This window comes from Sinocyclocheilus anshuiensis, unplaced genomic scaffold (genome assembly GCF_001515605.1).
Source record: "Sinocyclocheilus anshuiensis isolate Anshui unplaced genomic scaffold, SAMN03320099.WGS_v1.1 scaffold529, whole genome shotgun sequence".
Taxonomy (NCBI): domain Eukaryota; kingdom Metazoa; phylum Chordata; class Actinopteri; order Cypriniformes; family Cyprinidae; genus Sinocyclocheilus; species Sinocyclocheilus anshuiensis.
This window is the reverse complement of record NW_015540872.1, coordinates 430,862-456,828: the sequence shown is the minus strand read 5'-3', so window position 1 is coordinate 456,828 and position 25,967 is coordinate 430,862. Positions and strand designations below refer to the sequence as shown.

Sequence of the window (25,967 nt, the reverse complement as noted above, 5' to 3'; positions counted from 1 at the left end):
CCTATTGTGAGAGCTCTAAGCTGGCTTTATGAACAGCGTATAGGGCTTTAACAGAGGGCAGGGCATCTTGGACGGCCGCTTGCTATTGTTCGTGCCGTTTTTTCCACCGTGCACCTACCCCACAGTGAAGAACTGCCTCATTTCCTGCCTCCTCGACCTCATCATCTGCTTGTACTCGCCTATGCGCAGCTTCTTGCCGTCGATGATGCAGGTGCGCTTGGGCCGGGGCTTGTACTTGTAGTTGGGATACTTCTCCAGGTGGATCTTGCTGAGCCGTGCCTGCTCTTCATAAAACGGTTGTTTCTCCTGGTTCGTCATGGACTTCCAGCGAGATCCTGTTGACCACAGTACAGAAGTTAGAAGTGAGAAATGATCATTGCGGATTTGTATGTATTTATTATTTATTTTTGGAGAAAGAATGACTTTTAATCATATTGTATAACTACATTTTATTTTAAACTTTATATATATATATAAATTAAATACAATTTAATAAAATTAATAAAACGGTGTTTTTAATGGAGAAAGAATGACTTTTAACTACATTTTACAATTTTAGTTTATTATAAAAACATTTATGAATTCAATATATTTTAATACAATTAATAAAATAAATAATGATATTTAAGTGTATTTGTACATTTAGAGACAAGATGAGCTTAAAAAACAATGTAAACAAAATAACCACATTATTCTGAGGCAAGCACTGCTTTTGAGAATGGAGGGTAACTGCATTACTGTTACCGTTTCTGCATTAGTGAAAACAACAGGCTAGTAAATATCTCCAGTCTTCAGAAACGTCCGGGCTGACGGGTCTTTTAGTTGCTGTGATCTATTGACTCTCTGGACTGGGGGACAAGACCCATTTAGCCCTGTCATTTTTCATGACAAACACTGCCCACGTGACAGCCACTAAATCCATCTAATTGAGCTGCTCCTGCGGGCATCAAGCCATCAAGTTTAACCATGCTCATCTGTTTGAGATGCATTGAGTTGTGTGGAATTACTTGCAAAAGAAGATTAGGCAGGTGTGGTAATAGCCTGAACACCTTATTCACAGCATACATTTTGCTTAGTAGCTTTGTAATGCTGAGATGCTTGTCTATCGATTGCTAAGAGGGGAGAAACTGCCTTGGCGATATTCATTTGCATATTTTGTGCAATTCAAGGTCCGGTGTACTATATGCTGAAATGTCTAGTCAATGAACATAACACTCAGCCTTTCTTAATGGTCCAATTCAGCTATATTTTAGTCTTGTAAGTCTTGGTTTTGGTCCAAAACAATTGGTAAAAACAGACCCTCCCTTTACCTCAACAGAGGTTCAGTTCATTTCAAAATTCTGAATTAAAACACATTTAATACACGCACATCAGCAAATGTCATGTGACTTTGCTTTCGAGTCTCAACAAATTTTCTATTGCTATTTTTTTTTTTGCCAATTTCCTGGAAGCAATGACTTTGTTTTCTTGAATTCAAGGGATAGAAATGCTTCTTATTTCGCAATCGATTTCACAATATTCCACTTTTTTGGGGGGCTAATAATTATTTCAGAACTTGGATAGAAACTTAGCTAATGACAATGATTCCTTGAGTAGTTACTTTGAAGGAAAGTAAAGTCATTTCAATAAGTTAGAATGACTGTTTAAACGGCTGTGTTAAAAAAGACTATTGGGTTAACGTGATCCAAAACAAGCAAAGACATTTTCAACAGTTTCTGAAGCACTCTACAATAGTTCCCTGGATACCAGTTCAGTTTATTCTTATGGAGCATGGCGTAATCCCAAATGAAAACGGAAAGGCTAATGCAGACGGCCATGGCTGCTGGTCGTGATTGATTTGGGGGCTTTGACTTACCCAAGATTTTGCTGATGTTGGAGTTGTGCATGTCTGGGAAGGCCTGAAGGATTTTGCGGCGCCCATCTTTGGCCCAGACCATGAAGGCGTTCATGGGCCGTTTGATGTGAGGTTCGTTGCTGTTCCTTCCCCGGGGTTCCCTGTAGACCCGTGCCTCGGTAGAGCTGGCGCCTCCTGTTGGCCAACAATAATACTGATGTGGTTTATCTGCAGAGCCATTCAGTTCCTTACACCCTAGGAACACCAGAGCAAGAAGGAGAGAGCGGGTGCAAACCGTTAATCAACTTAGTAGTGCAGGGCATCCGTCAGCACATCAGAGTGAATGGAGCTGAACCAGAGAAGCTGGGTTTGGGGATCCCAAGAGGCCTGCAGCTGTATCTTATACTCCAGGCTGCCCATCCCAGAACTGGATGGGACAAGCCCATGTTTTGGAGTGTAGAACAGGACGGCATTGTTGGTCAAGGAACTCCTGATGAGTGAAAACTAGCTCAAACCAGACGAGGAGGACCCTGACTATAATGCCTTTTAAATATTTTGTCTGGGTCGCAGCGTTCGTACATTCGAACTGCCGTACATTTCTGGATGACTGTCGTAATGTTTCTCCTGCTATGAGTAATAACGGTAATGCTCTGAATAACAAATGTGGCACAAGGGTGTTTGCGTAAGGGAGGTAAAAGTAGGAGGAGGTTCAGTGCCAATGTCCTGACAAAACATATATCTCCATGTGATTGCTTTCAATGTGCTAACACGTACAGAGTCTGACAAAGGGCAGACCTAGTGGTTAAACATGGGATGGTAAAAAAAAGAAAATAAATAAAAACTAGGTTTCTGTATTTAAATGATCACAGGTTTCACACACTAGAGTTAGTGAATGCGGCCTGGTGTGAGTGCAACTTGAACAGACTTGAAGGAGTGTAACTCCTCAATCAGGCCATTCACAATCAGCATGTGTGTCCCCCAGTTTCTGTATTTAACTTTACAGCAGAGTGAAAATGATTCTGTTGGCATGCGCATTTGCTTCCTTTTATATGTAAGATGTGAAAGAATTAAATAAAAGCGGTATGAATATTTCAACAAACAAAAACATGTTGATAAACAAGGCTTGAAAAATAAAACAAACAAACAAAAAAAGCCTTCCCATATGCTACGATACATCTTTAATGATCCAAAAACTGGATAAGAAGGCTTGGAATCAGTCATGGATATTTCATCATCCACATGTGATGTGTATTCATTAGGACCCTGAAACTTCAAGTCTTGGCACACTGTACCTGCTTTTGATTTCTATTATCACTGGTGTTGATAAACAAAATAAAAACTCCAGCTTAGTAATGGATCTTGGCACTACACCGCTATTAAAGCACCGGGATACCGAGACTATTCCGAGGGCAGAGCGTTGCTCAAAGGAGGAGGAGCAGGAAAATAGGCAATGTCGAAGAGCTACCTTCTCTATGCATACACACACACACACACACTCGTGCCACACTGGGGCCCGGAGAGAGAAAGAGGCAGAGTCTAAGTTTCAGGCAGCCAGCAGGAGGCTCTATCCTCCAGGCCCTGCTGGGCAGAACGGCTTTGCCCACAGGGCCCAAAAGATCCATTTACACATGTCATGTTTAACAATCATAATAATCCAGAAAGGGCTGCTGTTTATCTGGCTGCCCAGATCCACACAGTCATGGTGCATCAGTCAGGGTCTCTCTGATTTTGCCTCTCCACAACTTTGTTGCACTACAAGCAGCCGCCTCGTCCCAGCCCCTTCCGTTGGGATTATACGGCGACGGCGTTCCCCGCACAGTACATTAAATTCATTTAGCATGCGCTCACCGTGCAGGATAAATTGATTTCACTTTGTTTGGCTTTGACAGCCATGTTTATTGTGCAATGAAATGTAGTGCGGCGTAGGGCTGACAGTATCCATCAACGCTGGGCAATCTGCTGACTGCTGGGGCCAGATGAAGGCATTCATTACCTTGCCAACTCCAGCTCGCTCGCTCGGCTACCTCGCCCAGACACGACCGTGTGGATGGCCAGCTCTAATTTACGATTTGCCCCGTGCCATTACTTTACCACTGACACTGATTCAGCAATTTATATACTGGCATGCATGCAGATATAGGCAGAGGTGAGCAGCTTACATGCAGGAAACCAGTAGCTGGACTTTTAAATTGCAGATCGGATTCATTTTTCTGTTTTGCTGAGAGAGGGCGAGAGTAACCGGGGTTGGTTGCAATAATCATCTCATGCCCTGTTGTTGCTGTAGTGCGTCAGCAGACACAGACTCAGCGCTCTCAGTCATTTGAGCGGACCGCAGGAATGAGTGCCGACTTACAGAGTGCTGGGACGAGATGAGCGGCGGCCCCTGGCACAGAGCCCCGTTCGCAGACACGGGTGGTCCGTGCCCCCCCCCCCCATTGCAATCATGATGTGCCTTAATCAAAAGCAGCCAAAGAGTTGGCAATGTCGGCTCGCGCGACGTCACCCCGCATCTACAACATGCAATTTAAAACCCTCTGCTTTTTTCATGGCTTGTTGTTGTTTAATAAGAAAGCTTACATGCTTCTGACATTTACAAATTATCATTAATTGACGTTTTTCCCCCTGTGTGGCTCTTTTAGGAAGCACCTAGTTAGGTGTGTTATTGTGTAAATAAATGCAGATGTTTCGGGATGCCATGGGAGACCCCCTGAGGTGCGTGAGGGAGGTGGGACAAGACAGCAGGAGGCTTCTAATCGACTTTATTGTGATTTATGAGACCCGGTGCCCAACATGACAGAGCGATACAAGAATCTCTATTTAATTTGTCTCTCCCGGTGAACAGGAGGGAGAGCAGAGGGGGACTGTATGAATTACAGAGAAAGAGAGAGAGCGCTCGCGTCGAAGCGTATGAGGGAAAGGGGCCTCTCGGCCCAGCACACCTGCCTACAACAGGCCCAGACTTGACAGTACGCAGAACGGAGCCAAAAGGCTGAGCCTCTCAGGCTCTCGCTGCAGCTAGCCTTTTGTTCTGAGGGCACACACAGACTGTCACACAAGAATCCGCTTGGAGAAACAAGCAACAATCACGCAAACCTGCCAGGCCCTCTGTGGACTCCTTTCTGCAAAGGTATTTAGCGCTGACAATGGGAGTCTCTCCTAACGCGCACAGACAGATATGACACAATGCTCAGCTCTCCCGTTCATGTCAGCACTCATATTTCGCTAATTAAACCATTAAAACTTACATGTGATTTAAGCCCACCACTTTAACATGCCAATTGTTGAGTTGCACCCAGCTGGATATTTGGAATTCTACTCTGTGTGTGTTTGAGAGAGTATATACGGACAAAAGTGTGACTTGTTAGTGCATGTTTCTTGAAGCTATTGTTTCTCATGCCTCTCGCCCTGGATGTTGTAAGGTCTTGAAGAGGGCCATGCTAAATTCCTTTTCGCAGTACACCATTTCAATGAAAGGAGTCCTGGGCTGACGTGCACACTATAGAGACTGTAAAACTGGATAAAGAACCGGCAATGGGAATGCTGGGAAAACACAAACATACACAAGACACACACATGAGTGTGATAAAACTATAGGTTTTTATCTATGGATTTCAAACTCAGAAATAATAATAATAATAATAAAATAAAAAGGTAATATTAATTCTTGCAATTATAAGTTTATATCTAAAAATTGGTAGTTTATTTGTCTTGACTTTATATTATACTACATGAATTTATATCTGACAATGTGTCTTTTTTCTTTGGGCAAAGCTGAGAACAGTAATATTTATTTAATTATATTTATTCAGCAAGGACACACTGAATTGGTCAAAAGTAACAGTAAAGACAGTAAAACAGTAAAAACAGTAACATGTATGATGTTACAGAAGATTTCTCTTTGAAATAAATGCTGTTATTTTGAACTTTCTATTCACCCAAAAATCCTGAAAAAAAACCCGATTTCCACAAAAGCATATTAGCATATTAGAATAATTTCTGAAGAATCATGTGACACTGAAGACTGGAATAATGGCTGCTGAAAACTTTGCTTTGCCATTACAAGAATAAATTACATATTAAAATTAATAAAAATAGAAAACAGTTATTTAAAACTGTAATAATATTTCACAATATTACTGTTTTTCTGTATTTTTGATCAAATAACTGTTTATTTTTTGCCGGATGTGCTATTGTTCCAATTAATTAGACTTTAATGTTAAATTGGAGGATCTGTGGATTGATTAATTATGCTCACCTGATGTTTGTCTTTTACTATAGAATCATTGAGAAACAAAGAACTGTCACACTGACGAAGGCAGACAGTTTTTTAACTCAAATAAAAGATTTTAGAGTGCAGACCAACCTTTCAGGTCTTGGCACCTAACCAGCTGGGAGAGCGCGGTGAATTGCATTGATCAAATAAATGCAGCCTTGATGGCCATACAAGACTTCTTTAAAAAAATATATAAAAAACACAAATCTTACAGAGTAGTGTAGATCCTTGCATTAGATCCTTGTGTTCATATTATGACATAACATGGTGCCGTTTATCATACTCCTTTATAAAATGATCGTCTAACGATTGAATGAATGAATGGTTCCTTTGCTTTGACTGCAGTGAACCTCAGATTGCTAGTCTATAATAATTCAGCAATAACCTTGCCACAATTTAACCATATGCATAAATAATACAGCATTAACATAGCTCAGAGATTACAAAGTCAAGCAGGTAATCAATCCTGGCCAACGTTCATTTTGGCCGGCATTGTCTGAAAAGCGTGCTGATATTACCTCAACTTCCTGCCCCTGGAATCTCTCAACACACCCTTTGTTCTGCTAAGACCCCCGCCTGACAGAGATAGTTTAAACACACGCACGACCCGACAAGTTCGGCAAACAAAACTCATACGCTGCCATATGTGAATGAACAAAGGGGCCATACTAAAGCCTTTTGTGGTATTAGTTAATGTTTTTCATCTGAGCTTAAAAAGACCTAATGACTTTGCGGTGAGCTGATGCATGTGGCTCGTGGCTTTTTGCGAAATGAAGGAAATTCTATCTATTTCCATACCCCGCCGTTATTTTCCAACGGCCTCTCTCTCGTTAGAACTTTGGCAGCTGTTAATTTGGTTGCTGCATGCTTTGCAAATATTAGTTCAAGCAACCTAAATCTTTCTGCGAGTTACAGCAGTGACAGAGAGCTGTTTTACACCCCAAGCCTTTTCCAATATAACGTGTCTTTTCAGCAGGCAGGACCTCTGTACAAGGAGGCATGCGGCCGTTACGGACCCACTCAGTAATTTTCCTCTGCTCTCCGTGGCAGTTACTGCATGAGTCTGTTTGCCTTGTTAAAGCGTCAAGAAATTTAATTCTCAAATGGTAGTTTCCTACTTAGCTGATAAATCATTTAAAGTGCATTAAAAATAGCTAGCTTATACTGATGAAGCCCCACAGCTTCTGAACAGAGCAGTGTAATAAAACAAAGACTAGTGGCAAATAAACAGGATGAAGGGTTGCCTTTTTTTAAGCGTAGGTATCACATACACGGTGCGTACATTCCTCAAATGTTCAGGGAGAGGAATGGAATTTGTTTGACTTGGTCTATCGAAAAAGGCTCTAAACACAAAAACACACAAGTAAACACTCCCAACGGGTAAACACATTCTGCTTGTAAAAGAGACTATTTAATGTGGGGCGTATCATCATAAAATGCCATTCACATCCTTCATCTCGATGTGTTTGTGGGAAGATGGAGATGGATCAGATCAGATCATGCCAGACCAGAAAAACTGCATCTCTAAACCTCTATTTACAGATTTGAATACTACCCAGCCAAAATAAATAATTTATGTTTTAGAAAGCTCATAAACAAACAAGAGTTATGCGAGGCTGATCATCTTACAAAAAAAAAAAAAAAATCTATTGTGCCTGTTACCTCAAGGCCTCTTTTTAAAGATAATACCCATAATTATATGAAACTTGAATTAAAATGTTTTTATTTCTCCATATATTGGCTGTAGATTTCCATGGGAGCTGTTACAAATATTTTACACCGAAAAAAACACTGGCACATACAAGCGTACTGTTTATGAACAGGGTGACAAAAGGAGCTGACACCTTGTCATATAAGTTCTATCAGCATTTACATCTCCACACCCAGCACATCAAACATGAGCTGTGGCAACAGTCTGGTTCTAGAGGAGGGCCAGCATTGTCCCATCACTTTGTCATCAAGAACTAAAACTTTAAATACAGCCATGCACACTGCATTACCCCATCAACTTTCCCTGACACTGGCCAAGCAACCGTGGAATCCAGTCAGTCTGATCCTCTGACTGAACTGTACCTGACCTCATTCCTCACTGTAGTCAAGCAGCAAGCAGCATTAGATATATGGCAATGCTCTGCAAGGGTGCAAAGCACAGAATTTGTGAGCAGTCACGTTATGTTTTCAAACACTACAAATAGATACTTACCCTCGAAATCCTCTGGCCTGGTGAGGTCGATGACTCTGTGACCAATCTTCCCATCCTCGCCTAGTTTGCCCAGGTGATGGCCCAGGTTATCATAATGAGACCTCTCCTGCAAAAATGACAGAACATTTGTGTTCAGATACTACAGCTTCCTGGCTACAGATATTTAGTGGTTTGCCTTTATGCACCACATTGCATACTCAAATGTGTGATTAAGAAAATTGCATTAATTTAGGTCTTGACTCAACATGAAACTAGCCTGCTGCATGTTGCTTAAATTAGAGCAGTCTGGGAAATGATGTGTTTTTCCACAATGGTAAAATGACCATAACATTAAATAATTAATTTAATAAATGTAGCAAATTACTACTACTACTTATTATTATTTTTATTCCTTAATTATTATTCTTATAATTATTTAATTTGATTATTTTATGTGTATGCACTGTATATGCACACAGACACACAAATAAATATCCATTATATTTATACTACATACAAATTTCTATTTTTATTTAAATAAATGCAATGGATTATTAAAAACTACATTTATAGCAGTTTAATTTAATTTCTTTAAATGTCACTTGATGTTAATTGTATTTTGTTAAATTACACTTCAAAAATTTAAAAGGCACTTCGAATTTAATACTGAATGGCACACGACCCTGTAGGACACACATGCTCTTCGCATGCATTTTGACGGGCCCAAGTCAAGTCGTCTTTATCACAGCTGTAGTCTCTTACTGTCTTCATCTGCAGGGACTTGTACCGATAAGAGTCTGGAACACTCTACTAAAAAGAGCACACAATGCAGTCTGGGACCTCCAGTGAAATGTTCAGTTTATTTTTTTTTCTTTTCCGCCCTCTAATCTTTGCAGTACATGCCCCTGTCTCTGCTGCCTTGAGCTCCCTGTCTATCATTTATTCAAGGCTCATGCTCAGAGGAACACGCCGTGTTTTCCCTTTTGTCGTGTTGCTTTCTGTTCAGATTAAACTTGGCATCATGTCGCACTTGATGCACAATAAACCCATGTCATTCCTCGCCCGTGCGACAATATTAAATGTCATGTCCGTGTGCATTTACAGAATAAAATAACAGCTTTTGGGGGGCCCTCCTGAATGGTTGCAGCACATTAGACTTAATGCATTATGCAGAGGAAGAGGGCCGACCGCTGCTCGGGCCCATTGTTAAATGACCTAGTTCTGCCGTGAGTGCAGCAGGGCATTAGTGGAGGCCCGTCTCACTCTCTCCAAAGACTCGAGGAGGAGATGGACACTTTGACTCGGCATGATACAAGTAATCTCTCCCCCCTCCGAACAGGGCAGAAAGATGCTAAAAGCAAAGCGAGTTATGGTGAGTCGGCCCCAGAGCATTTGTTCTTCTCCCAGCGTGTGCGTTCAATCTCAGGCAAAAGGTGTGCTTGAATTGTCTTTTCTTTAGAGAATGCCTATCACACACAGTTTGAACAGACACTCGGGCGGCCTCCCAACACAATGCTAACAGCTCCCCTGCCACAGACATAGACACCGATACCGACGTACACATTAATCTTTCAGCCGCGCTGCTTTGGCCGTTTTGCTCGTTTGTTTGTTTTCTTTTCTTTTTGCCACTGGGGAGTCCGTGGAGTGAGGAAGCTCTTCACACGGCAAAAGATTATCACTCCGGCTCAACTTGTCAATAGCTCATGACAATAGTGGATTACTTGGGATGATTCTGTGCTTATTGCTGTTGTCACTAGAAACAGACTTTATTATCACTGAGGGGCAAATTCACTAAACAGTTCAGGCACGTTTGTGTGAGGTATTTCAGCATAAAAACCTGCGTTCACTAAGCACCTGCAATCAGGTTTAAAAAGGTTTTAAATGCACTTAACTAGCCCTGTAAATATTTAAATGAAGTAATTCTTACAGCACAAACATGCCTTTTTTCTATGTCAGTTAGGCCCATTATAGAATATTGTAATTATTTTTCAATTTACAATTTCAATATTTATAGAAATAAACACTGCTGTTTAAAAGTTTGGAGTCTGTTAGATTTTTTTTTTTTTTTTTTTAAACAACAAAAAAAAAAACGTTTATTCAGCAAGGACGCATTAACTTGATCGAAAGTGACAGTAAAAACATTTCTAATGTTACTAAAGGTTTCTATGTCAAATCAACGATGCTCTTTTGAACTTTATATTCAGAATCCTGAAGAAAAATGATTATAGTCTTTATAAAATATTAAGTAGTACAGTAGTTTTCGACATTGATAATTATAAGAATGTTTCTTAAGCACCAAATCAGCATATTAGAATGATTTCTTAAGGATCATGTGACACTGAAGACAACAGTAATGGCTTCTGAAAATTCAGCTTTGCAGGAATAAATTAAAAGAGAAAATAATTATTTAACTCGTATTTCAAAATGTTACTGTTTACTGTATTTTTGTTCAAATAAATGCAGCCAATATATGCAGTGAGCATATAAGACCTTTTTAAAAAAATTTAAAATTCTTACAAATCCAAAACCTTTAAATGGTAATGTTCATTATTTATAAAATGCAGCACTTTTATTCACCTCAAATAACGTTGCGCTATTGCTGTCCACTGAAAGCAGGCCTTAAACAATAAACAATAAACGCTGTTTTAAGCTGCCACAAATTGATTCATTAAAAAATTTCCAAATTATCTTTTATTTGCCTACTTGCCCCAAAAAAATAAATCCAAGTATCTGTTACCGACTTTTTTCTTCTGAAAACTATTACTATTACTCAGAAAACACAGCACAAGCAGAGGGACAGAAAGAAGAGCTGTACAGAGAGAGTGCCGCAATTTCCCACCACCATGCTTGATGGAACAATCATTATTTATGGCCATCTGAGTGATCCTGATGTACAATTAACCACTATCTGCTTATGGCCTGTCATTAAGAGCTGCCTGTCTTGACTCTGCCTTGCTTATTTAAGTGTTTTCTAATTATGACATATGTAGCGGTTCCCGCTGGGCTCAGGCGGCTTTGTAAAGATAAGTTGGAGCGCTAGCTCGGTGTGCCACGCTCCGTGTGAAGCCTCCTACGCTGCTGTATTCATCACCAGACCACATTATTGCACTTAATGAAAGAGGCGCAGCACCCAATGACAAATTGACTGATGTGCGATTAGTCGCACGAGCGATGGCCGATGCGCCGTGGACTGTCCACTGGGGAAGGGCTCAACAACTGCAGAGTGTGTGCGTGTGGGGGGGTTATAAATTACTTGCTTGTTTCGTCCCCTCCTCCCCACTCTGTTAGCTCTCTCTGATCAATCAACTCCTTTTATAAAGTCATGATCATTAAACATCAGTTTGGGGAACAAGGGGCATCAATCACTGAGTTTCATTAAAAACGCTTTAGGCGCTAAACTCTCATTTTCCAGAACAATAATTAAAGAATGAGCCAGACGGGAGCTATTGTACTTGAAAACAAGATTAGACACTTCAGTGTCTCGGGTCTAACTTAATGGAGTGAGGTAGAGAGTTCATTCATGCCTAGGAAGTGCTGATATCCACACGAGACAGTGACACTGTTTACAGTGCACATTACGGAGTCTGTAACTGAGAAAGTGAATACGAACAAAAAAAGCGATGTGCACACCTTCAAACATCGCACAATGAATTTCCATTAAATTTAATATACTATGTTTTATATACTTATTGGTTGTAACTTGCGTAATTTATATCATAGCATTATCGAGAGAAATCATTTATATGCATAACATCAGGCTTTTTGTTTGAAGACTCGAAAAAGAAATCGGTCTACAGCGTCTTTACTACTGTCTGCATCAAGCGCCGTGATAAATCAAAGGCATTTTTATTATTTTATGGTGTCATTAAATTTTTACTGATCACTTTGCCACAGAAGAGCAGTAAAGGGTGTGTACCATCCTGAAAAAGGACCGTCCAGCCAGGCAAATGCTCACTAGCAGATCTCTGCAACCATTGTGCTATAAAGGATATTTATAATGTGCATTACGGCAGTGAGATGGCAGGAGCTCAGAGTCTCCGCAAGTACAGAGAGAAGGAGAAAGGGAAAGGGCGGTTAGGGGAATGAAAACCGGAAACAATGCAAAAAAGAAAAGATGTCATGGTACACGTTGTGCCCCTCCCATGCTAACCACGACCTCTCTGGCGCACGGCTGGCCCTTCCCTCAAATGAGTTCAGCATGCAGCCCTTCATTCCCACATCTAAAATTATAACCGCACAGTCCTAAGCTGAAGTGGAAAAAGACACCCACAATAATCTCCCTTCCACTATCCACTTTTTTCCCCTCCATCCTCAAATTCGGTTACAGAATGCATTTTGTTTCGACGGAGGAGGGTTGCATGGTGAAGTAATAACACAGAAGGGCCGATGGCAAGGCTGGTGGAACTTCTGAACATCTGGAGGGGAGCCAGAGCGAGGAGCCCATGTCAGCGCAGCGGAGAGGGCTTTAATCAGGCCGGCCGCAGAACATGTGCCTGAGGACAGCAGCGCTGCCCGCAGATTTCGTGTATTTCGGGCTGGAACGCATTGTGCTAGTGTCTACCCTGTACTTACGCATCACACTGCCATAGAGTGACGTTTTTCCTCTGGTAAAAATAGCCCGGCTTCAGCCATATGGCCTTGAATTGTTCCAGCCGGGTCTAGATAATGCCAATTGTGAGGCAACCAAAGATCAGCCTTTGTCGACTTAGCAATCTGCCTTTACTGTCGCCCCGGCTAATATCATAACCTGGTAAAAAATATAAGAAAAAACACAATGGTCAAGTGAATAACCGTTTGTTCCATGTCCTTGCCTGGATTCTGAATGCTGAGAATACAGAGTGTTCTGTCAGTTCCACACCTGGCTGAGAGATCCAAGAGATAGAGGAAATAAAGGGAGGCTTTAAAAGCCTATTACAATGAGTTCTGACTGTGTGTATACATGGTGTAGGTTGCTTCAGTCTTCTGTATTGAGAGTAAGGCCCAGCAGCGCATGTCTATTTCACCCCTCATCTGCTTTCAATTCCTGCAGTAACCAATCACAATGTTATTTATAATTGTGCAGCTTTTTCAGTAGTTGGTAGTTTTGAAACGTTTAGTCTAAAGCACATGCAGTTGTGCGCCGAGCCCAGAGTTCCTTTCATGCGGTCGCTTGTTTTTATACTCGAGCAGTAGTCCATGCTTGTAGGCTCCCAGAGCGGGTGCTGGCAGAACGCGTCTGAGGCTGCGACCTCCCTCCATTGGTAGGCATCCAATCCTTGATATTTTTTTTTACCTTGCAGAAACACTTCATCTGAAAACACTGACATGAGAGAATACTGACATTTCCGTATAGACTTTTTTTCTAAACATCCCAGATGAAACCATAACCATGTTAAACCGACAACTCGCTCGCTTATAAAACTGAGAAATGTACACACAACATCTGACCTTTTGACATCACGGGGGAAATGAAGCATTTTAAACGTGTCCATCCATCGGCTGTAAAATAAACTCTGCAGCGCTGTTTTTCTATCCTGCTGCATTGAGATCATCGGATCTGGATTTTTTTAATGGGTTTTCAGGGTTTTAAATGACCCTGAACTGTTCACTAGGTCCTCAAGGATCTGTTAAGACGGACCTTGCTTTTTCTGCTCTTATCACACAATCTATTTACAATAATGGACACTCTGAATCGCATGCTCTGGGAGACAGAGGCTTCTTTATGCACCTGTTCGGAGGAGTTCTGTCCCAATATGGTGGCACATAAATGACCCATTGTAGCCTATTCTTTGTTGCGGGGTATCTGGCGTAAGCAGAGCCTCGCAGGTCTGGAGTATAAGGCCTTGTTGCATTTTTGAATGAGTGCCCTGTTTTGGCCATTTGTGTGATTTTATGCAACCACAGTGTAAAATCAGCTGAGCTTCAGTCATGTCTTACCTAAGAGAGAAAAAACGGAAGAGTAAGTGCATGCCGTTGTTTTAGAACTATCCCGAGATGTGCGTCCGCCCTCACGCATTGCCGAAAAAGGCGCTATTTATATAGCCAAACAAATGGAACAAAGAATTAATGTAAGCAATACTCAACAATGGCACTTGCTGGCTATGGGCAGTGCTTGAGTTCAGAATATAATCAAATTTTGGACGGCCAAAGCCATGTATGGCAGGATTTACTTTGCGGCCAAAAATAACCTATGCTGGCAAGTTCCAAGACAGCAACAGAAAAAGGGGTAGAAAATTGCTTCCAGGGCTGCAGACCAGACAAGATTATACCCCAAGTCTTTGTAAAGGGAAGCGTGAATAGACCCCTAACACTCACACGAGGGGAGGGAACGAGAGCAAACATTGGCTTCGGGTCTAAAAGTAGGGGGTGAGAATTTCGAGGAGAGTGAGCAAAGCTCCATTTAAATGTTTGTGGCCCTGTGCTCTGGGATTTGAGAAAAGTGAATATTCCACTCATCAATAATGTAGGTGAGAGGAGGGGGCAGGGAGGCCGGCGGATGCTCAATAGGTTAATACACTGGCCTTTCACCCTTTGATTCCAGTTTGGGAAGTGTCAGCACAAGAATATATTTTATCTCCCCACCAGGCCCCGTCGGACTGCAACATCTGTCGAAAAGTAGGTTATTAGCAAGGGCGAAATATCTGAAATCAAAATCTGGGCTCTTTCCAGAGTGGAACCTCATTATTAGGTGGCTTGTGAAATTCAATTTGAAAATGTAAAAGCAAACAAAGTAGTTTAAAACTAGTGCATAAAACGGATCAAGAAATGTACAATTCAAGTGTGCTTTCCAGGGGAAAAAAAGTATAATAAATAATAAAATAGAATAACTGTGCTCAGTAGACAATCATACTTCAAATAAATATTTGAAAAAAAAGCTAATTGTTGGAGGTCCCATAAAAGCTTTCTTTTACTGACGGGACATCAAAGGGGAAAAAAGACAAATAGAAAACCAGCAAGCAAACACTAAAACATGAATATTTTACACAAGCACCTAAAAGACAGGAGACTCAAAGGAGACGGCTCTTCCATCTCAGAGAGAGAGAGAGAAATGGCTCAGTGCGAGAGAAAAAGGGATGCAGGTCATTCCATTGTGTTCTACGGACACACTTTATATTAAAAGATGAATTGATCCATCTGTAAGCAGCACTTAGCCTCACTCTTCAGCTCAGTCGTTACACCGGGATAAATCAATATTTAATATCCCCCACCAACAGCCCCAGTAGATGATTTTAACCTCTCCTTAATCCCATTTATGTTACCTTTCCAGAATCTTCCACGTAAGCTTTCACTATGATAAACTTCCAAACAGCAGACTGGAAGGCAGTTATTAAAGGGCGTTCAGTATTTATGTCAGGTGAGGCGATGTGCTGAAATATTAATATTCTGAAACTGACCAAAGTGAAAGCTTTTATCTAGAACACTTAGAGGCATTTTTTTCGTCCGTCAGGCGCGAGCAGCTGGCACGGGCCAACTGTCTGACTGCTGGCAGCGCTGGGTGATATACAGTGGGCGGTTCATTACCGTTTTGCACATGGCTGTAGTAGCTCTTCCCATGACATGTAAAGTGTCCCCTCAGAAACACATTGCTAGAGGGCATTACTGGGGCCTTAACGTTGCAACTGTATCAATGAACTATTCTAGGATGACATGAAACAGTTAGGCCTGTCAATTAATTATTAATAATAATAATAATAATAAAAAATACAAGATATTAATCATGTCCCCAACCTATACGTTAACTATGCAAGATGAGCGAGGAGCTGAGAGGAGAATGTGTCCTGGCGTTCCAAAACAACTAGATAGATTTTTTCCAAAGGTTTAAAAAATACTAAATTAAAACTAATTAAAGGTGAGATGAAAAAAAATGAAAGATAAAGCCAATAATGTCAGTTTTTAATGTGAGTTAAAATAATGAAACTACTATTCAAATATTGCAGACAAAATGCATGTAAACGGTCCCTAAGTCACAAGAAAACGAAATAAAAATAACCTAAATGAAACATTAATTTCAAACCATTGAATACTATTGAATTATTTTGTATTTGCCAAAGTAATGCTGTCTGAAAAGTATTGCTTTATCAGCAAATACTGATATTTCTTATTCAATAAATCAGATTATCACGTAATTCATTTGATCACAATTTTAAATCAGCCCTACCAACAAAATTGAGCAATGAGGAACATTCTTCATATTACGCCGAAAATAATGAATGTCTGCTCAGTCTCATTCATTTGAACTTCAGAGACATATGGAACATATGATGAGGAAAATACAGCTTTCTGTTTAGCCTCTGGTTGTTTGCGACATCAATACTTCTGTTTGGCTTAGCAACAGACTGAGGTGAAGTTGCCTTTATGATATCATCAGATGCACAGGCTTCTGAGCGAGACTACAGTACAAAAGAGGCCTGCCATTTTCTTCCATCGTATTTTAAGGTCATAAACTTACATTCTCCGATAGGGAAGCAACTCAGAAGGAAAAAAAGGCATAGAGAAAGAGAAAGTCTTTGCAAATGATACTTCAAAAAACGAGGGAGTCTTTGTGATGTGCTCTGTAACCTATAGCAACAATGATAACCCAAACATACCAGTCATATTTTCACACTGATAGAGCACCTAATTATTATTTGTCCTTCCCTCCTCTGCCCCTTTCTTTGCACCGCTGGCTGCCCAGAAATACCTTGCCCTTACATCAAAGACCTTTAGGGAAAACACATTTAGCCACAAGCTTAATGTCTTTTTCTCTGGGGGGAAGAAGGTGGAGAGAAACAGAACTGATTTCCTCCCCAAAAACACACAAAGCTCACCTAAGCCGAAATGCCCAAATAACCATGTGAAAAGGCAGGGCCTTACAATCGTGCGAAGACAAAACCCAAGCCAGACAAAAGAGGAGGAGAAAAAAAGCATTAAGCTTGGCCTGCTAAGAACAATGCAGCTGTAGGTGTGTGCTGCCTGTTGACAAACGTGCCTTTTCAGCCATTGTCGGAGCAACATTCATGTCATGTAGCGGCATATTCTCGCGTTTGGCTGACCATGAGCTAACCCCAGAGCAATTTTGGGAGGTAGAGAGGGAAGGAGTGGATGAGTTGAGGCTGGTGAAGGTAAAATGGGGAAAAAAGGAGGGAGGGAGACAGCCACAGGTGATGGCTGCATGTTCACATACCGCATCCACCTCCAAACACGAACAAAGAGTGCGAAATCTCAAAAGAATGGCGCGTAATGCACTGACTTAGGTGATATCTCCATTTATAATGGCTTAGAGTCGGGCATTGTGTTTGAGAAAACAGGATTATGACCCCCACAATGCCTTCCTGAGCAGTAAAGAGGTACTGTAAATTGCTATGAAAAGCAGCAATAATATAAAAACGCGATATCTGACTTTATCGAGGACGTGTTGTGGTCTCAGTTTCCTCCGATGCCACCCACATTGGGGCACGTCTTTCGCCCTGACTTCTAAGTTAATTGAAAAATAGTCCCTCTACTTTTTTACATATACATTGACCTACTTTAAGATGCTGGTTGAAAGTAATCAGGTGCTGAAAAATTAATGAGCCTCCACTCCCAGTTCCTGCCTGCATCTCAGCCAACTGGCAATATCGCATCAATCAGATGGTAGTGGTGTCTGTTTTTCTGCTCCTTGATTGACTCATTGATTGAAGATATTTTTAAAAGGAATCCCTGAGAGAATGCTTGCTCCCGGTACAAAGTGGGCCTGTCCCACACCAGGGGCTGAAGAGGGCTGCCTGTTTGCTTTAATTGGGCAGAGACATCACAGTTTGAACCCACACAGGCCAGGCACCAGAGGACCGCGATGGTCCTCCTCGCTCACAAATGCAAACACACACACACGTACACATTCACCATCTACCCTGCCAATGTTAATCAAAGGCACTCCTCTGGATGTGCTTCAAAGACCTTGACTGATTTTAAAGATCATGTCCGAAAAAACACTGTGGGCTTAAGTCCTTGAGTTTTGGCTGTTGTTGTGTCCTCAGGCAAAAGGGGCAGGAACAAGAGTCAGTTGTGTTGGGTATATTACTTCTGCAATGGAATCTGGTATTGATTGCACATTGCATGAATAAAATTGGGTTTTGAGGTCATCTCATCACTTTGATGACTCGCATACACAAATGGTTTTAATAATAAATAAAACAATAAAATAAAGAGCAACATATTTCTTAAACTATGCCTTTATCAAAAATAGCCCCACATAAAATGTTTTTATGAAAATCTAATTGTAATGACTATAATCGACTAGTTAAGTTGTCTAATTTGCAAATATTTTTTAATTTATTTTTTAATATTTATTTATTTATAGTGTATATATTTTGTGCAATTTTGGCAAGGATTTTTATTGCAAAACAATATTTTATTATATTTTGGGATTTTATTTTATCATATATATATATATATATATGTGTGCGTTTTGTATTTCTATATGAATTTCAAAAGACTTTGACTGAATGGTTTGACAACTTAAAAGAAAAAACTGCAAGACTCTGCGTTGTTGATAGAGGGTACGTTTATGAAATATTTTCACTGTTAAAATAAAAAACAATTAAATCAATGTTATATATTTAATAATTTTTTTTAATAAAATAAAAAAGTTATAGCCTGATTTAAACACTTGATATTAGCGAACTGATTCCATAATTCAAATTCCTTGCAGTACTCCAAAACTTTTTACAGGAGTCAAACACACTCACCTTATCAGCCCTGCAGTTGTTCAGGCCCATGCTGGTGAGGGCGGACAGTTTGGCCTCCATTCCCTGCTGATGGTGCTGAAACTGCTCTCTCTGAATCTGCTCCCTCATCTTCCTCGCTTCCTGGATGGCCTTCATCACTGCATCCTGATCTCCAAACAGCGCTGTTGAGTTCAGGCTGGACAGAATGTCTGCAGAGACAAATCGTTCAGGTTCACATATAAATACACATATGCTTAGGGCCGTATTGTGAAACACAATATAGGAGGTATTGTGAGTACAGTCTGCATGTGTGCACTGTAAGTGTGGCCGACTCCATGTGTGGGGGGGGGAGCAGGAAACTAAGGGAGCAATCTCAGTGTGTGTCGCCTTTCTGTAATTAGTGGATCAAAGTGAGGTGAGGCGGGATGGCAGTTAAATCTCGGAAATAGTAGAAAAACAAACACCAAGCCTGTGTTCAAAGCCCAACTCCAAGAGAAGGAGGGAAATGAGCACTGCTCAACAACACAGTGCCGTTTTAATGAAAGACTGTTTTTAGTAACTGTTAGTAGCAGCTTCCAAAAAAAAAATCTTAATATGAGAGATGAAGTACAAGCTTTGAAAACAAATATACAACAACGCCATCAGTTACTCTTTAAAATGGCAGGGTCTAAAAGAGATTATGAGTTGGGAGTGTGTCAAGTTCACTCTCTGATTTCACACTACAAAGAATCAGAAATATACAATTAGTCTCTCAGCTGTGAGGATGTTAATAATTATAAAAGATTTCACTACACAGAACTCTAAAAGCAGACAAAATCTACAGTTTTACCCAGAGACGAGCCACGGCCCATCCCTCCGATGGGGCTGGGGATGCCTCCGCTCTTGGACAGGCTGTTCGGGCTGCTCTTGTTGCCAGGGAAGAGGATGTGTGTCGGGGATGTGGGGGATCTGACGGGCTCAGCTGTCTTGGGCCGAGCGGAGAGGTTGAGAGGCTGCGTTCCCTCCTCCTGTACATAAAAGACACAAAGCTTCTGTTAAAACAGGGACGCCCTATAGAGAGATGCTTTCCACCTTACATAAAAGACAATGCACCAGAGGCTATTACTGTAGACTAATTAGTCCAACTCCTCCAAGACATGGGTTCTGTATTCATAGCCAGGCTTTGTGCCATGCTGTAGCTCCTCAATGCAGTGAGAGCCAGGCTTTGTTCGGGTTAATTAAAACCCTCTCTTTCCGAGCACACATCTTTATCTTTTCACCTGCTCTCATGCCCAAGAGAAACGGTTAACAGCTAATACATCCTGTTTCAAACAAATGCAATCAGACCAGAGAGCTTGTTGCTGTTGTATTACAATTAAGTGTGTGTGTTCTGATGTCTTTGTGGTGACCAAATGTGGTCCCTATAGGAAGAACAGCTCTAATTTGTGTTCTACGGTTTCATATTTAGGGACATACACTAATGTTCAAAAGTTTTTTTTTTATATTTAATTTTTAATTTTTTTAAAGAATTTTATTCAGCAAGGATGCATCAAATTGATCAAAAGTAACAGTATGTATTTCTGAATGAATCCTTAAAAAATTTATCACCGTTTCCACAAAACTATTTACAAGCACAAATGTGTTAAACATTGATAATAAGAAGAAATGTTTCTTGAGCACCAAATCAGTATATTACAATGATTTCTAAAGGATCACATGACACTGAAGACTGCAGTAATTGCTGCTGACAATTCATCACAGGAATAAATTTCATTTTAAAAATAGATTAAAATAGCTATTTTAAATTGTAATAATATTTCACAAAATCACTATTTTACTATATTTTTTTACTTTAAAAAACATTAAAAAATCTTACCCGGCCCAAAGTAGAGAGCTTGATGCTTAAAACACAAGGTAAAATTTGTGTCAAAACTGCATCATCAATCCAGAACTTTAAAAATGCATCTCATCATATTAATGCATCTTGTGTAGACTAGAAAAAGATTTCACTGTCAGTGTTGTACTGTCCAAACAGATGGGCCACATACAGAGACTGCCCCCATCTCTTTACAAATCTGACTGCCAATAACAGTTTGTCGTTCAATTACGTTTCAACTAGACAAACAAACAGACTGCTAGCTAATTAAGCACAGCATATCTACATAGGGAGTTAACGGGGCAACAATCACGTAACATCTTTGATCAATATTAACATAGTGTATCTCATACAACACGTGTTGGCAAGTAGAGTGTCTAAAAATGCCCGTCCGACTCTGAATTGTGGCTCAGTGTAATTGCCAAGGATCTTACCGTATGCTCTGAGATGTTGATATGTGGCGGCTCTCTCCAAAGGCAGAGCTCCAAAAGCCCTGGAGGAACAGCTTAGCTGAGCGACTGAAGAGGATTGCGGGTGCTACGCACACACTACTGTTTGCCTCAATGATTTACCCCCGTTCTATTGTGATATTAAACTAAACTTTTCCAAATGTGCAAGTGTTTTAGGTTACAGTCGCAGCACAAAAAAGCAAAATGATGATGTATATCAGTGAAGACTGATGGAAAAGCGCTATATGCTGCGAGTGTTGATCTTATAAAAGAAACAAAAGACAGTCATCACATCATTGTAGCCTCATCAATATATTTAGATTATGTGCCTCTGAAGTCATTGCCTTAGTCCGGTCCAAGTTAAATGTAACACGCAGGAAAACGTGGGCCAGTCTCTGTCATGAGAAACCATGTGTTCCAAAAATTGCTCTCCAGGAGCAGGGAAAGCCATAGCAACCCTGTCCACAGAGTTCTGCTTGAGAGAGCGGGTGCCTTGTAAAAGCAGCACAGATTGATGGGCTCGGAGCGAGAGGAGAAACGACTTGCTGCTGTACCTACCATAGCTGGTTTAGTGAACAAGGAAGCGGAGAAGACTAGGTCAAGTACTACTCCATTCGCACCAGACCAGGCTGGGATCGTACCTTGACTTGAGCCAGGGGGGTTGAAGCCCTCTTTTCATTCTTCAAGCCAGACGGGGAGATCGGCCCAGTAGAATTGGGGGGCTGGGACAGCAGAGGCATCTTGGCTCCTGGAGAGACCTGCATGCTGGCCAGCTGGGCGGCGTAGAGTTGCTGTAAGGAGGGAGACAACCCACAAGGCGTTAACATCCAAAGCCAGACACCATTCAAAGCCTTTATTCTCTCTTTTCTTCTCTCCCTCGCATTGCTTTTTCCCTTTCCATCCGGCATAGGAGCTCCATCAAAGGTCTAACTGTATATCAAAGCTTGGATCCAGGGAGAGACAGCAGCCCCAAAAAACCACACAGCAATGGCACGCATACAAGAGGCTTGGAGCCACTCGTCTTTCCACTCATCACGCAAAATTTGCAGACTGAAGCCTAGCTGCTTCTAAGATCTGATTTCCTTCCCCTCGCTCCCTCAAGTAAGCCCCTTCGACTTTAATTGGCGCCTTTTCGTGTCGCTACGCAGACACCTGAACTTCCCCCTTCGATGGCGCAACGCACATCCTGCCAAAGTTACACAAACTCAAGGTAGTCGAGTTTCAGTTACTCACTCTATCAAAGACATTCAATAAGACAGGAAGCCTGACAGAGAATTCACATTCTTCTGCTTATTTTCACTGGCTCACGGTCAACACGCTCGCTAATATCAGCAACCTTCCAGCGGTACACATTCAGCATGCTGAAGTGCTGCATGTCAATCACTTATCAGAACTGAGCAGAGAAAGTGTGCGGGAGAGGTTTAGATTTCAGCTATGAGACCGAGTGACTGTCATAACCTATTGGGAATGATTTTTATTTCAACAGATTGCTAATACCCACACAACATGCAGAGAAAATAAAAAACAAAAAATAACAACTGCACCATTCAAAAAAACAAAGCAGTGTTAGATCAAAAGGAACAATTAAATAGAAAATCCTGGGTTAGAATGTCAAATTGTACAACATTGTATATTGACATTTGTTTTAGCACGTTGTATTATTCACAGACGCTTAAAACAATCACACTTCCTTTCAGCTCTCTAGTGAGAAGACAGATGTATGCACGGCTGCTTTCCCTCAGGCAAATATTGATTAGCGAGCAGGTAAATGCTTTTATTGTCTTTTGTCTCTTACATTAAGAGGAATCACACCAGGCCACGGGACATACAGTAAATGTTAAAAGAGGATAAAATCAGCTCTGAAAACATTGAAAGTGCATGAAACAAAGACTTGAAACAGAGACTGGAGACAGTAGAGATCTGTATAATCTAACATGAAGGGGACGAATATTTAAAGTGTATTCCAAGACAGGGTTATTCGAATAAAGCTGAAATAAAATATAAATATTAAAACAAAAAAACTTAAACTAAACAACTTAAATTATAAATGCTGCCTTTACAACTACTTGAAATATGGTTAAGTTGAAGCACTAAATTTACTAACTGGGAATAAAAACTAAAAATGGCAAAACCACAAAATTACAAAATTTTATGTACAAATAAATGCGAACTCAAAATATCAATAAAAACTATAATGCTATGTAAATAATATTAAAATAACACTGTTCTAGCTGTGTTATGATTTCATGTGCATTATACACAGCTCCACTTTTTATTTTTATGGTGATTTTATAGGTAACAGCCATATATATATATATGGCTATATTTTATTATTTATTTATTTTTCTAATGTATATACTGATAGTCAGTAAAAATAGTAGAATAGTCAGTAAAAATACAGCCCAATGTACCATGTTAATATGAAAGAAAATTATTTTGTCATAAGTTTCAGTGATAAAATATCACCCTTTAATGAATCAGACGGATCGGTACTATATTTTGCTCACTTTATGATTTTACACGAATAAGCCAAACCCAAAACTACAATGCCAACATTTAAGCCAAATTTTTTCAGTCTCCCCTAAAAATAGCGGCCCAGTGCTATTATTCATATGTTTTTACAGCCTCAGAGTCCTTGTATTTTCAACCCCAAAAAACCATAGAGGTTTTTCTGAATGCGTATGTACCCCAGAGTGTTTGCCCTCTCTCTGCTCTCATTTCCTTTCCTTACTGGGCTACATAAGGACTCCATTTGTCTGAAATGGAAAAAGTGGCACCAGCATTAGTGGCCTGCCCCACCTCAGCCACTCACATAGAAAAACCTGAGCCCAGACAAAGCGCTTTGTGTCTACATGTATCAGGAGATATAAACATTAAAATGCTCTCCGGTACCAAAGTTAAACGCTTGCACATTAGTGGCACACAAAGGGGTCATTCTTCTGCGGGAGACCTGGGGCAAGCGCCGGCACACGGACAGCGAAAATGGCAGGCTGATTAGGTTCACACAGTGATAGTGCAGCTCGCCAGCCTGGTAAACAGAAAGCCTTTGTCCTGCAAAGCAAAAAACACAATCGCTATTCTTTTTTCTCTCTATAGGTAGTAAGTGAACGTACGTGTGAGTTTGTGTGCTTGTGAACAAGAAGGAAGCCCTCGGCCCAGTCTGCTGGACAGATGTTTGTTAACAGCGCTGCTTCTGCTGATGTGGATGGGCAGAGGGACTCTGACCTTGCGTGGGAAGAACTTTATTGTTCCGGAAAAAGAGCGTAATTGGCTTTTGCTTCAAATTAGAGCCAGTCAGACTGCCTTTTGTGAGGCCTGATTAACGGGTCAAAGCCACAGGGTTACGAGTAAAGCGGTCCGCTAGAAAGACACAGGCGGAAAAAAAAACAATAAATACTAATGGAGAGGTGTGACACGTAGCAAGCTTCTTATTGTCAAGGGCAGGAAAGGAGAGGATGCTTGCAAATGTGTCACATCGAGCTGTGCACAGTGCGGCTTGTGTATTAAGGTCATGTGTTTTGATGCTGAAAGGTGTGAAGATAGACAAAAGGAGAGATGTGCTGATGTGGTGGGAGTCTGTCTGAAGGGCATGTAATGCAGGGCTCCACTGGACCTCCTCTGCCTCTCCTTCAGCCATACTGCAGGGTCTCCACAGCAGACAAGGCCAACGCTAATGAGGGTCATGCTGAAAGTCAATGGCTGAATAGGGAGTGGGGCAGCCGGGACAAGCTGGCTCCATGCCCCCTGCCCCACAAAACTAAAAGGCTGAGCATGGTCAATCTTATCATTCTTCAGTCTGAGTTAACAGAGTCTGTTAATGCTTTAAATCTAGCTATAATAATTAAGCTTCCACTCTTTCTGTTTCACAAATGAGCAGTGAAAGATAACATATTCACAAGGATTTTCATGGGCATCGTCTTCTCAGGAATACTTAACACATTCTGATGATTTCTCATATAATACAGGCATTTCAACTCTAATCAATATTTCATGTGCATTTGGGCCATACCATCTGTTGTAGAAGTCTTTGTTCATACAAAAATCTCTCTCAATTATAACAATATTTGCAAAAAGAATGTTTGGGAATCTCAAATAGATACTTTCTACTGGCACACTTAAATGTTTTTGTGACTTTTGCACAGTACTGTAAAAAAAATAAAACAATCAAACTTAAAAACATATATAATATGTACAAAATATGTATACAGATTTAATAAATAAAACCTCTCAAATATAAGTAATAAATATAAAATATTTAAATTAATATTAAAAATATCAATAATAAATATAAAATCTTTATATGACACTTCCCGAACATCCATTAAATATAATATAATGTAATGTAATTATTGGTTTTGATACTTTAAAAGAGGAACAAAAGATGAGTGCCTCTGGTGTATAAGCAGCAATCTAACACAGTGGAGAGCTATTACAGTGTGTACTGAAGCTGCTGGCTCTGAGGAAATGGAAGCTGATGGGGACAGAACACTAGTGTTGCTGGAGAGAAAGAGAGAGGCCAAAAGCGAGCTAAAGGAAAAGAGAGGCAGAGATGTTGAGCTGCTCTCAGCATGTGGTTTCAGAAAGGCCTGCAGAGAAAAGGCCTGATCCACCCCAGTGACTCAGGTAATACCTTTGTCCACTTGAGCATTAAATGACTCGCTGCTATACAGCTTAGTTAGAGAGAGAGAGTGGCTCGGGGAATGGGGGCTT

General features: G+C 40.7%; 1 protein-coding gene across 11 annotated transcripts in view; it reads right to left on the bottom strand.

Annotated features, from left to right (window-relative positions):
• sox6 (SRY-box transcription factor 6) overlaps window positions 1-25,967 on the bottom strand; it is a 166,644-nt gene that overhangs the window by 4,005 nt on the left and 136,672 nt on the right. For 9 of the 11 annotated variants that reach the window (XM_016485751.1, XM_016485755.1, XM_016485756.1 and 6 more), the window contains 6 exons: window positions 21,899-22,048; window positions 19,783-19,960; window positions 18,975-19,162; window positions 8,311-8,416; window positions 1,856-2,029; window positions 119-335 (listed from right to left, as the gene is read on the bottom strand). In XM_016485751.1, the coding sequence (XP_016341237.1) occupies window positions 119-335; window positions 1,856-2,029; window positions 8,311-8,416; window positions 18,975-19,162; window positions 19,783-19,960; window positions 21,899-22,048 (1,013 nt within the window). The remainder of the gene's footprint in view (window positions 1-118; window positions 336-1,855; window positions 2,030-8,310; window positions 8,417-18,974; window positions 19,163-19,782; window positions 19,961-21,898; window positions 22,049-25,967) is intronic. The other 2 variants (XM_016485760.1, XM_016485759.1) reach the window with 2 other exon arrangements.